Source organism: Sminthopsis crassicaudata, chromosome 4, assembly GCF_048593235.1.
Source record: "Sminthopsis crassicaudata isolate SCR6 chromosome 4, ASM4859323v1, whole genome shotgun sequence".
NCBI classification, from domain to species: domain Eukaryota; kingdom Metazoa; phylum Chordata; class Mammalia; order Dasyuromorphia; family Dasyuridae; genus Sminthopsis; species Sminthopsis crassicaudata.
Window position 1 is genome coordinate 286,680,222 of NC_133620.1, and position 13,048 is coordinate 286,693,269.

General features: G+C 32.4%; 1 protein-coding gene across 2 annotated transcripts in view; it reads right to left on the bottom strand.

Annotated features, from left to right (window-relative positions):
- Positions 1 to 13,048, bottom strand: part of MAPK14 (mitogen-activated protein kinase 14) — a 92,226-nt gene that overhangs the window by 15,163 nt on the left and 64,015 nt on the right. For both annotated transcript variants that reach the window (XM_074311135.1, XM_074311132.1), the window contains exons 4-8: positions 8,147 to 8,258; positions 7,703 to 7,732; positions 7,366 to 7,413; positions 3,362 to 3,476; positions 2,788 to 2,859 (exon numbers count right to left, since the gene is read on the bottom strand). In XM_074311135.1, the coding sequence (XP_074167236.1) occupies positions 2,788 to 2,859; positions 3,362 to 3,476; positions 7,366 to 7,413; positions 7,703 to 7,732; positions 8,147 to 8,258 (377 nt within the window). The remainder of the gene's footprint in view (positions 1 to 2,787; positions 2,860 to 3,361; positions 3,477 to 7,365; positions 7,414 to 7,702; positions 7,733 to 8,146; positions 8,259 to 13,048) is intronic.

Here is a 13,048-nt window from a genome sequence, read left to right on the forward strand (position 1 = left end):
CCCAAGTACATATTTAGGGGCAGAAAAGCAATTTTATCAAAGGTAGACAGTAAAAGTTATAGTAATTTGAAGGAAAGAAGGAGAACAGAGAGACTAAAAATGGCATACCCATGTTAAATCATATATTTTAAATCTTTTTCTAGCCAAAATCATATAACTAAAGAACAGTGAGGAAAGGCTGCAAACAAAAGTGTTTTGTTTTTTTTCCCCAGACTTGGCAAGAGATAGAGAAATAGAAGCCAAATTTAATTATACAATAAAAAGATTATAAACGATGATGCTATTTTGTGAATCCATATATGAAGACATACAAATACAGAAAGGGAAACCACACAAGGAAAAATATTATTGCATGGAAAATTAGGGAAAAGTTACACTTGAATTTGATTATGTAATCCAGGTATATTTAACTGAAAAATAGATTAATCAATAGAAATAGCTTTTATGAATTAAAAAAAAAAACCTATCGATAAGGATTCTTGTTAAGTCTTTCATATCTATCTACATCCAGTTCTCACTTCATCTATGATAGTGAGAGAAAAAAATTCTTTAAAATCCTGAGTATAACAGTTAACAGCTCTAGCCCAATATATAGAATAAACAGATATGATAAGAAGGATTCAGGAAGGGGAATTTGCCCTACTCTTGCCTTGAATTTTGATAAAAAATTCTCACTGTTAGTGTCATTGATGGGTTTTGGAACAGAATGAAAGAGTAGATTAATCTTTAATATGTAAGCATGCATATAGGTATATTTATACTTTTGTTGCTGTTCCAATTCTCCAGGACCTTATTTGGGCTCTTCTTGGCAAAGACACTAAAATGGTTTTCCATTTCCTTTTCCAGCTCATTTTACAGATGAGGAAACAGAGGTAAACAGAGTGAAGTGACTTGTCCAAGGTCACAAAGTATCTGAGGCTGCATTTGAACTCAGGTCTTTTTGACTTTTGACTTCAGTACTCTATCCATTATATCAGTCACACAGAGTTCATTTAGTCCAAATCCCTCATTTTCCAGATGGGAAAATTGGATCTAAGTACATATTTGCCAAGATGTCTTAAGCAACAGAAGTAGGATGTGTTTGTGTCCAAAAAAAAAAAAAAAAAAAAAAAAAAAAAGAGGCAATGAGCCAAGAACAGTACCCAGGAACTGTTTCTAAAGAGAATGATTGAAGGGGCATTAAGTACAAACTCATGGTAAATGGGAAAATAGAAGTCCAAGTCCAAGTCCAAGGTAAATCACAGAAAGTCACTGAAGAAAGAGATACTCATGGAATGACCAGAAAGCTATTAGGAGATAATATTGAAATTAAATCATCATAAAAGTTAAAAAAAAAAAAAAAAGTCAAGAGTAATGTACTTCTGTCAGCATGTACCTAATCTTATTCTGGGAAATGACAGCTTTATTTAGAAGACACAAATATTCTGTTTATTAAAAATTATCCTTTCTACTAAAGAAAGATAGCTCATAAGGATTTCTATACTTTATGAGAATTATCATCTAAAAGATTATTTTTCTTTGGGGCAACATACTCACCAAACAATGTTATGATTTTTAATCTGGTATCAAAGTTACAGTATTAGGATGTATTCTGAATACATAGTTACTATATAGATATATTCCCAATAATAAGCAACAAATTGGCATCCTAGTTTTTAGATCAATCTTACCCTCAAATGAATGAGCATTGGAGCTTCTGAACCTGTAGGATGACTGGCCAGCTCTGAGACAAATGTAACCCTCCACCAAAAACCAATTATAGCATACATAAGCAAATGAAAGCTATAGATAATCTCTTATCCTTTGCAACCCCCATTTTGCTCTGTAATTCCATCTTCAAGAACAACTTTGGGACTGAGCAGAATTTTTTTTAACAAATCATCATCTAGTAACATCGCTATTTAATGAAATGGTCAAACGAATCTAGCAGAAAAGGAAGGTTAAGGTTGTTTGGATAAACTTTAAACTATATCCACTAGATGGAACAAAATAAGCATTTATTAAGTTCTTGCTATGTGCCAGGTAACATTTTATAAATACTGTCTGTCTCATCTGATCCACATAACAGCCCTGGGAGGTGGATGCTATTGACTGCATTTTACAGTTGAGGAAACTGGGGCAAACAGAGGTTATAAATGACCTGCCCAGGATCACATAGCTAGTAAATATCTAGGGCTGAGTTTGAACTTAGTCTTCTTGTCTCCAGACTCAGCACTCATTCCACTGTGCCACCTAGTTGCCTTATTGTGACCTGAATCAATAAAAAAAATTAGATAATATGGACAAATAAAGAGAGGCACATGAGAGATAAGTGATCTCATCATTCTTTGCTTTTATTAAAAAGAGTCAGCTGATGTAGTAGAGGAACAAATATATGTTTACCATTTCAATCAGAGAAGCAAGAACTCCCTAGTTTATCAATGCTTAATTAATATCTGCAATACCCCAGCCTAAGATTATCATGGGGATAGAGTCTTAGAGCATAAACTCTAAACTCATTCAACTCTGTTGCAGTAAGTTAATTACAATAAAGAACTCACTACAAAGACATGACAAATCATGGATTTAAAGTACTTTTCCAATTTATGGGAATTTTTTCCCCATCTCATTTAAAAAAGTGACCAGTAGCCTTTTTCTTAGCAAAGCAAAACAATAAGAAATAATAGGGATCTCATAAAGTAAATCTAGAATATAAATACAACTGGGAGCCATTCCTGAGGATGGAAAGCAAGGATATATATTCTCATTTAGATTGAAAGAAAACAAACAAAACTTCTTAAAGGATACGGTCTGTACCGGGAAACAGTGTCCTTCCAGTCAACAGCTCTGCCATTATGCATCCCACTGACCAAATATCAACTAGGCAAAAACAAATGAAAAAAACAAAAATGCACCTAAAAAGCATACTTGGCTACAAATGAACTAAATAATTCAAGACTGAACATTTTAACCTCAAGTATCTTAAATATTTGCTACATAGACACATTTAGCTTACATGACAAAACCATATTTATTGGATTACACCAAAATTTCTAAGGTATTATTGTAAACTTGTTCCTTTTATAGATGGTAAAATTAATCAAAATCTATATGTAAGGTACGAAAGGAATCCTTTATCTATAAGAAGAAATATTCAAGAGATATTACTTGAAGTTTCAATAAATTAAGCTCAAAAGGACAAAACAATAAAGAGTTTGAACAATGGTTATGAAAAGCAGATTGCTATTATATGTAGACCTTTAAAAATTAATATAGGAAGAAAGGAACTATGGAGGAGGTGAGGTTTTTTTTTTTTTTTTTTTTTTTTTTTTTTTTTTTAAATACTTCAATAATGCACTAAACAATGAACAACAGGAAATACCTGTTTGGTTGTAATGCATCCAGTTCAGCATGATTTCAGGAGCCCTGTACCACCTAGTAGCCACATAGCCTGTCATTTCATCATCTGTGTGCCGGGCCAGTCCAAAATCTAGGATCTGAAGAAAAGAAGACCAGGTATTGTCCTGAACTTCTCCAAGTGCTCTTTCACAATCTCCCAGGATGGCCTGTTGTCATTTCTGACAATTTATGGTAGGTGTTCCTCAAATTTATGTCTTTGGCCTTCTCCAGAAACTATTCCTTGGCAATACAATTTATTTTCATAGCGTTTGCTATGATCTCCACACAAATGACTTCCAAATCCACATCTCCAGCACTGATCTTTGCCATAAGATTCAGAGTCACATCCCCATAGGTCCAAAACCAATCTTAAGATCTTTCTTCTAAAACTATTATTTTTAAATGTAAGTTGATTGTCACTATCATCACCATTTAGTCTCAGTTGCTTAAAATCTTACAGCTAATCTGCTTGCTATGTTGCCTATCCCCCATGGCCAGAATGTTCTCCCTCATCTCTACTTTCTTAATTTTTTCCCTTGGCTTCTTGCAAATTTCAGCTCAAATTCTATTTTCTTGGAAGAGGTTTTTCTCCTTAAGTTTGCTTTTAATCGACTCTAGGTATATTGGATATATCTATGTCTCCATCCACTAAAATACAATCTTCTTGAGGCCAGGGGCTTCATTCACTCATTCATTTATTTTGCTTTTTCTTCATTATCTCTAGTGTTTGGTATAGTACCTGGTACATAGTAAGCACTTAGGAAATATTTATTGATTCTTTTCCTTCTCTCACCTTTATATTCAATTATATGCTAACTCCTACCATTAAAAAAAAAACAAACCACAACTAAGTTAATGATAGAAGAGATTATATTCCATGGGAAGCCATAAAATATTAGTTATTTGCATTTTGGTAAAAGTAAATATTATATTTAATAAAACATTAATCTTTTGCACCGAGTCTTCTTCTTGGTATTCTTCCCATTTCCAATACTTGCTAAATGATCAAGAAAAAGACATTACACTTCACTGCAAGCCTTGGTTTTCTCAACTGCAAAATGGAGCTAAAATTTATATTATTACTTTATAGGACCCGTTAAGGAAAACATTCTGTACATTACAGAATTATGTAAATATGAGTTATATATTCAATAGTTCTGTTGCTGTCATTTAAAACAGTATGAATGCTGATCTTTTATGTCTTCCCATTAAAAATTTTTCATTTTTTAATTTTAAATGGGGGGCAGCTAGGTGGCGCAGTGGATAGAGCACCAGCCCAGAATTCAGGAGGACCTGAGTTCAAATCTGGTCTCAGACACTTAACACTTCCTAGCTGTGTGACCCTGGGCAAGTCACTTAATCCCAGCCTCAGGGGGGAAATTTTTTTTAAATGGCATCATAATATTTCACTATAAAAATATGCTACAATTTATTTAGTATTCAAATAATTTATTTTAGTACACATATTTTTCAATTCTTTGTAAATGCAAGTAAAATAGCTAAGAATCAATTCACATCTCACAGATGTCTTCTGCTACCATCTCTGCCTTCGCTCTTGTCTCAAATAAGAGACTTCTTTCAAAGGCAAGCCCATCTACTTGAATAAGTAATCCCATTCCATTCTCTCTTTTTCTGCAGACTGTCTTCTTATCTTCAATTATTTCTTTAATACTTTATGCCCTTTCAAGTACTCATGTGATCTAATAAAATTGGTCTCCTAGCAGATTCTCTATCTCTAGACTCCATTTTCATTGCTTGTTTCCCTCTAGCCTGGAATTATCTTCTTCCTCATCTTTATCTACTGGCTCCAAATCCAAATTAAAATCCTATCTTCTACAGGAAGCTTTTCCCATCCTCCTTTAATTCTAGTGCCTTAATTCTGGTGATTTCCTTTTATTTATCTTGTACACAGTACAGTTGTATATATTATTTGCATTTTGTCTTTCCCCATTAGATTATGAACTCCTTTAGAATAGGGATATATAATCATTTGTTTTTCTTTCTATTCCCAGTGCTTAGCACAATCGTCTGGAACTTAGTAGCTTAACAAATGTTTACTGGCTGATCTCCTTCAGCCCAGTTCCAAAGGTTTTTGAAATATGTTGCTTTTCACCTTGACACAATTTTGATTTGTAAATATTCAAATTTTACATTTAATGGAAAATTGATTTTAGGATCGAAGAAAATAATTTAAAATTTCATTCATATTATGATTCAACATCTTTGGTTATTTCTTGCATGCTGTAAAAAGTTCTGATGGTTTGTACTGATGTCATTTTGGTGCTTGGATTCTTGGGGGCACTATCATTCTAAATTTAAAGGTATTGAGATGAATTTTGAGTTTCTCTTTGGAGACCTATAAATTTTATTTGGACACTAATTTTTTTTTTTTTTTTTTGGTAAAAGAAAAAATTCTGGGAAATTCCTGATGACAGTTTCCTAAAGTGTAGTTATCAATCATATGCTTTTCTTGTTTAATATTTTCTGGGAAGTTAATAATTTTGAAATATCTGCTATTTGATCCATTCTGAAATCTATCACTTGTATCTGCATTGCTTCCAAATTGATTTCAGAGGGATTATTTTATGTGTATTTTGTATTTTGCTATAGTATTTGAGTTGCAGTCAGTGATTTTTGACAACTAATTTTTCCCATGCTTGTAAAAGACCAGTTCTTTTAATTCCTTTCCTGAGTCTTTGGGTGCTAATTTTGCTTCTTGTTAGCTCCTCAAGGATCTCCATTATCTAAAAATCTCTGTGATATGTTTAATACAATTAATTAATACAGTTAATTAATATAATTAATGTTGCTCTGGACTTTTTGTTTCACTTCTGTTATTTCTGATAGTTTTATAGAGGGTTTTTCTTTTTTCACTTCCTCCCCTTTTATTCTAATATATTTACTACATAATATTTGAGCTATTCTTTGATTTTCTCACTTTATTTCTTTTGAGTTTTAATTTTATTGTGAGAATTTCTACCAAAATCATTTCATTTCTACTGTTATTTTTGAGAGACATCAATAAGAAGCAAATGCCCCCTAATGAGCTCTTTTTTTTATCATTTCCCCACAATTACCTGTCCCATTCATTTTATCTCTTCATTATCTTTTGCATCTGTCCCCCTCATGTCTATATTCCTTCACTAACACCTACTTGGGCTAGTTTAATTGCCTTCTAATAGGTGTGAGGGAAAAAAATTCAGAGTTCAAAATTCAACAAGTCAGTCAATTCAGTGGCCTTTAGGTTTTGTTTTGTTTTTTTTTTTTACATTATTATATTCATTGTATATTTTGTTCTCCTGAGTTAGTTTGCTTTATATCAATTTATAGATTTCTCCCCAAGTTTCTATGAACTCTGCATATTTTTATTTCTTATATCATGAACAATATTTCATTACAATTATATATCAGAATTTTTAAAGCCTATTTCTTAAACTGATGGGCACTCATTTCCCCCCCAGTTTTACAATACCAAAAAGTGTCATTACAACTATTTCGGTATATTTGGAACCTTTCTTGATATCTTTTTAAAAATTATATCTCGTTTTCCCCCAATTATATGTAAAAATAATTAACATTAATTTAAAAAAGTTTTAAGTTCTAAATTCCCTCCCTCCTTCTCTATCTTCCTGACACAATAAATGATTTTCTTACCCTATTTCATGCTGCTATTAAATGCTACTATTCTTGTCAATGCTATTAATAATTCCTAAAATATTTTCTTTTAAAACAATAACAAAACCTATTTGGCATAATTATTATTATTATTATTATTTAAGCAGCTTATTAGATTCTGTGATGCTAAAATTTTCAGGATCTGGATTCTTGGGGACAGCTTTAATTTCTCAGAAAAAAAAAAAAAAAAACCAAAACCAAAACCAAAAAAAAGCTAGGCACAGTAATCTATTCTACAAGACATTTTTGCTTTATGGATGAAATACATAGTCACAAGTTAAAGCAAACCACATTCTACAATTTTTACCTTACCTTAAGCTCACAGTCTTCATTCACAGCTAAGTTACTAGGTTTCAGATCCTAGAATAAACAATGAACAGATTATCTTTATATTTCACTAAAAATATCTTGTCTAAATTTATAGATGGGAACCCTGTCACTATTAATCTTTCATTTTTACTGTTACTTATTAGATAGAATAAGATTTTCCGATCATATGAGATAAACTTCATCTTATAGTCAGTTGCTAGTTCCAGATAGGAATTCAAGATCTACAGAAATGGCACTATGTTCTGATAAAGAACCTGGCTAATCCCTCCACTCCCATTACATTTAATCAAAGGAAATAAGAGTCAGTTAAAATACTTACTCTGTGTATAATATCAGCTGAATGAATATACTATAGGGGAAAAGAAAAAAGACACGTCAACTAAGAAAAATATCTACTCTATCAAAATATAATTATTGTGTACAGTACAAAATATACAGAGTCTATAATTCAGAATTTATTTGCATCACATCTTCTTGAAAATAGAATTGCAATTACACTAAATACTGGGCCTAAAAATTATAACAGAAAATAGTAAATTTCCAATTACAATGTATTAAATATCTCTGGATTCTATAGCCACCTAATTTAGGCATTTTCATGATATACCTTAAAATTTCAACATGGTTTTAATTTGGCACTCAACAGGACATCAAAATGTTCCAACCACTAAAACGGAATACTGTATCTAGTCAATGATCACTGAAATGTATCTCTAAGATAATTTTAATACTGCCTTAAATATCACTGGTGCTGAAACACTACCTTTAAGCCCCGGAGAATCTGGTAGATAAGGAATTGTACATGGTCATCAGTGAGCTTTTGACATTTCACAATATTGTTCAGATCCGCTCCCATGAGATGTGTCACCAGATACCTAGAAATTACAAAGGATAGTTATACAATATACAGAATCTCCAAGACTCAGAGGCCTGAATGATTTTTACTGGATTATACTCAATAAGAAAAAGAACAAGGTAACCTGATGAAATCTACCATTAATAACTATGTATAATCATCATCACTCTATGCTTAACACTCATGATGGAGTCACTTTTAAAACTGGCTCCATGTAATATTCACTTTCTCAGTATTCTTCTTGCCTAACCACTCACCAAAAAACAAACAAACAAACAAAAAAAACAAAAACAAAAAAACCAAACAGGGTAGGAAGAAATAGAAGGTTTGTATTGGTGTCAATTTGCTACCAAAGTGTAAGATTTAATTTCTCATGAATAGATATAATATCTATCATCTTATTTTTATCTCATGTCACTTAAAAGTCCCCAGGCTGCAGAGTATAAAGTGAAGAAATCATCTTTTTTGGAAATTTTAAAAAATATTTTCCTATAATTACATGTAAAAACAATTTCACATTCTTTTTTTTGGTTTGTTTTCAAATTCCGAGTTTTAGATTCTCTTCCTCTCTCCTTCCCTCTTTTCATTGAACAGGCAAGCAATTTGACTTAATTTATACATATGAAGTAAATATCTTAAAACAATAAAACTGTTTAAAACTTTCCTTCCTATTTAAAAATAATAAGCAAAGAAGAACTGTACAATATGTCATTCCTGCTCTTATTTTCTAGAGAGTACAAATATAAAGATGAGAGACATGTTTACTATCTAAAGAGGAAGTGATCCAAAATGCCACTAAACACTTATTACAGAGCTCTCTTAATAGGTGTGGTCCTAGTTATTAATCCTGCCCTTATAATAAAACTATGGAGAGATTATATTCAAGTCTAACAAGTTTACCACTCTTAAGACACAATGCCTTGTCCCACTTGAAGCTATATTATTACAGATAATACAAAATCCAGAACAGCACTAAAAAAGCTAAATGAAAAATAATTTTATATTTCAAACATGAGAACATTCAACTCATTCACAGGTCAAATAACAATTTGTACTATAATGTATAAATAAAAGGTTTTCGTTATCAAATGAAGTAATTTTGAACTTCTAGAGGTATAAAGCTTAAATGGTTAAAAAAAAAAGTTTTTCATTTTATTTTTATTCATTCAATTCAAACATCTGCTATTTATTTATTTTTTGGGAAAAAATTTTTTGGTTTTGGGCTCAAAACTCCCCCTACACTCCTCTCTCACAAAGGCAAGTGATTCTTACCTGCTTCTATTACCTTGAAAGATGATTTCTCCCCCCCTCCCCCCAAGGCTGGGGTTAAGTGACTTGCCCAGGGTCACACAGCTAGGAAGCGTTTAAGTGTCTGAGACCAAATTTGAACTTGGGTCCTCCTGAATTGAAGGCTGGTGCTCTATCCACTGCGCCACCTAGCTGCCCCTTGAAAGATGATTTTTATTAAAAATTGACATTGGATTTGTTTTGTATTTTATTAAAATCCCATATAAGGAGTTTTTTTAAAAAAAGATATTGTGAAACTAAAGAAATAAAAGAATAATATAAATGAATTCTAATCTTGATAGGATGGATCTAAGATTTCATTGAATAAGGAAACTTCTTTTACTGTTTCAGGCTGGCAACTTTACTACATCCCATAGCCTTAAAGAGTTTCCTAAAGCACTGACTGGACCCCAGGGTAGTTCTATGTTCTCTAAGATAACACTATCTTCATTACTTGGCAATAGAGTTAAAGAGTTCACTGCAACAAACACGAAACACAGGTGGTCTGCATAAGAAATAAAATCCACAGATGCAGACATAAACGTTTCACCAGTCATGAAGTGGCATCTTTTATACAAGTCCCTCAGCATTTGATATTTAAAGCTGGAAGGTCATCTTATAAAACTCAAAATAGAAATGGATTCCTGTGGGAATTAGAATGGAAACCAAATTATCACTCTCTGCAGATGATATGATGGTATACTTAGAGAACCCTAGAGAATCAACTAAAAAGCTATTAGAAACAATCCATAACTTTAGCAAAGTTGCAGGATACAAAATAAACGCACATCAATCATCAGCATTCTTATGTATCACTAACAAAATCCAACAGCAAGAGATACAAAGACAAATTCCATTTAAAATAACTGCTGATAGTATAAAATATTTGGGAATTTATTTGCCAAGGGAAAGTCAGAAACTATATAAGCAAAACTACAAAACACTTTCCACACAAATAAAGTCAGATCTAAGCAACTGGAAAAATATCAAGTGCTCATGGATAAGTTGAGTAAATATAATAAAGATGACAATACTCCCTAAACTAATCTATATATTTAGTGCTATACCAATCAAACTCCCAAGAAACTATTTCATTGAGCTAGAAAAAAGAAAAACAAAATTCATCTGGAAGAACAAAAAGTCAAGAATTTCAAAGGAATTAGTAAAGAGAAAAGCAAATAAAGGTGGCCTAACTATACCAGATCTAAAACTATAGTATAAAGTAGTAGTTATCAAAATCATTTGGTACTAGCTAAGAAATAGAGAAGTTGACCAGTGGGATAGATTAGGTTCACAGAACAAAATAGTCAATGATTATAGCAATCTAGTATTTGACAAATCCAAAGGCCCTACCTTTTTGGATAAGAATTCATTATTTGACAAAAACTGCTGGGAAAACTGGAAACTAGTTTGTAAGGAGTCAAAGAAAGGATTCAAATCCAAGATTTCTGACTCCAACTCAATTATCTAACTCTATGTCTCCATGAGGAAAGCAGTATATTCCTTAGTAATTGTTCCGTTCACCAGTTAGTTACCTAGATTGCCTACTATATGGGGCCTTTTGTCGTTGTTGTTCCTCTGCTCATAAACTATGTGTTGTAGTATTATTTTACTCAAGGTTGCATTGAGTCATCTGAACTTTTTCAGCTGCACTATCAACACATGACTAATTATCATGTGAGATTCGATGTTTATACAGACAGAAATGCTGAAACACAAAGAAGTCATTGGACCTCACTAAATTAGGAAGCAGAGCAGCAATGGTATGATTCTATGTACCAAAGATCATCTAGTAACCAGCAAATGTTCTGCATGCTGTACATCAGGAAGAAATCATCTGACTGATTTCATTATCCAGACAGAAACCATATTCAGATGATCTGAGGGAGTGAGAGTTTTAATGATATTCAACATGCCATAAATGTAACAGAATCTGTCACACAAAGTGACATTTAATGCATTCACATGACAGCACACAACTAGCTCTTTTCATATAAGGAACAGTGACTACATACATGAAATGTTAAAAAAGATCAAATTAGCCCCCGTTATTACTAATAAAGATGTTTAAAGAAATTAATGAATTATACATTTTTATTCATTGTGGCAGAAGCCCTAAACCAGACACTGTAAATCAGGAACATCTTCAGGTTGCAATAAACATTAACATTACAAGGGATGTAGACAATAGGAAACCAACTGGAGTTTTTTGAACAAGGAAGTGACTTGCTCAAATCAGAGCTTTAAAATGATTCTTTTGGTAACTGTGCAAAGGATAGATTAGAAAAAAGAGAGAGGTGGGAAAAGGATAAGGGGAAGGATTTAAACTTGGTCATATGAGTACAAAGAAGGATGATTTGGGTATCATGAATCTGGATACCTGATGGTTGGAACCCTCAAAAGGAACATGAAATTCAAAGGAAAAGTAGGTTTAAGGAGAAAGACAATGAATTGGCTCCACACTGGAAATACTGATAAAATAGAAATGGCTAGCATGCAAAGCTAACATGGCAATGGAATTAAAAACAGGAAGATTAGGACTGGATCTAATGGGAGCCGATGACATCACCAACAGAGTTCTGAGAAAGAAGAATGTGAAAGGAGAGGGCCTTTCGAGATATTCCTGAAGATGTGAGAAGTATGAAAATTCAACAAAGAAGAATGCAAGGAAGGAAAATAGGAAGAATAAAAACCAAGAAAGAGAAGTATACATTTTTTTTAAGGTTTTATGTGTATATTCATTTTTTACATATTCCCAATCTAAGTCATACTGGGAGTGAAAAATAAGAACAAAAGAAAAAAGGCATGAGGAAAACACACACACACACACACACACACACACACACACATACATACACACGAAGAAAGATATATAGGTGAAAGAAATATGTGTTGATCCACATTCAATCTCCATAGTTCTCTCTCTCTGGATGCAGATGGCTTTTCCATCAAAAATTTATTGGGATTGCCTTGGATCACTAAATTGTTGAGAACCAGTCTATCATAGTTACAACAATCTTATTGTTGCTATGTACGTTTTCCTTTGCTTAGCACCAGTTCATGTAAATCTTACCAGGCTTTTTTCATAGAATAATTATATTCCATTACTTTCATATACCAAAACTTATTCGTCATTCCCTAACTGATGGGCATCTCCTCATTTTTCAATTCTTTGCCACCACAAAAAGAGCTGCTGCAAACATTTTGAGCAGTATACTTTAAAGTCAATGAAGGGCAGAGTTACTGAGGAGAGAGGATAGTTAATAGTATTGAAAACTGAAGACTTCAAAGAAGAGGATAGATTGAAGAAAAGTCAATGGATTTAAATAACAAGAAGATTAATGGTAACCTCATAAAATGAATTTGCATTCGTTTGATTTTTTGCTTTAAATTTTGTTAATCTATTCTTTGATTTTTGGAACTGCTAAATTAGTGTTTTGTTCAATTTTTTGGTTTGATGCCTTTTCTTTCTTTCTTTTTTTCCTTTGGTTTTGTATCTCTTTTTCCCCGAAAATTTATTTT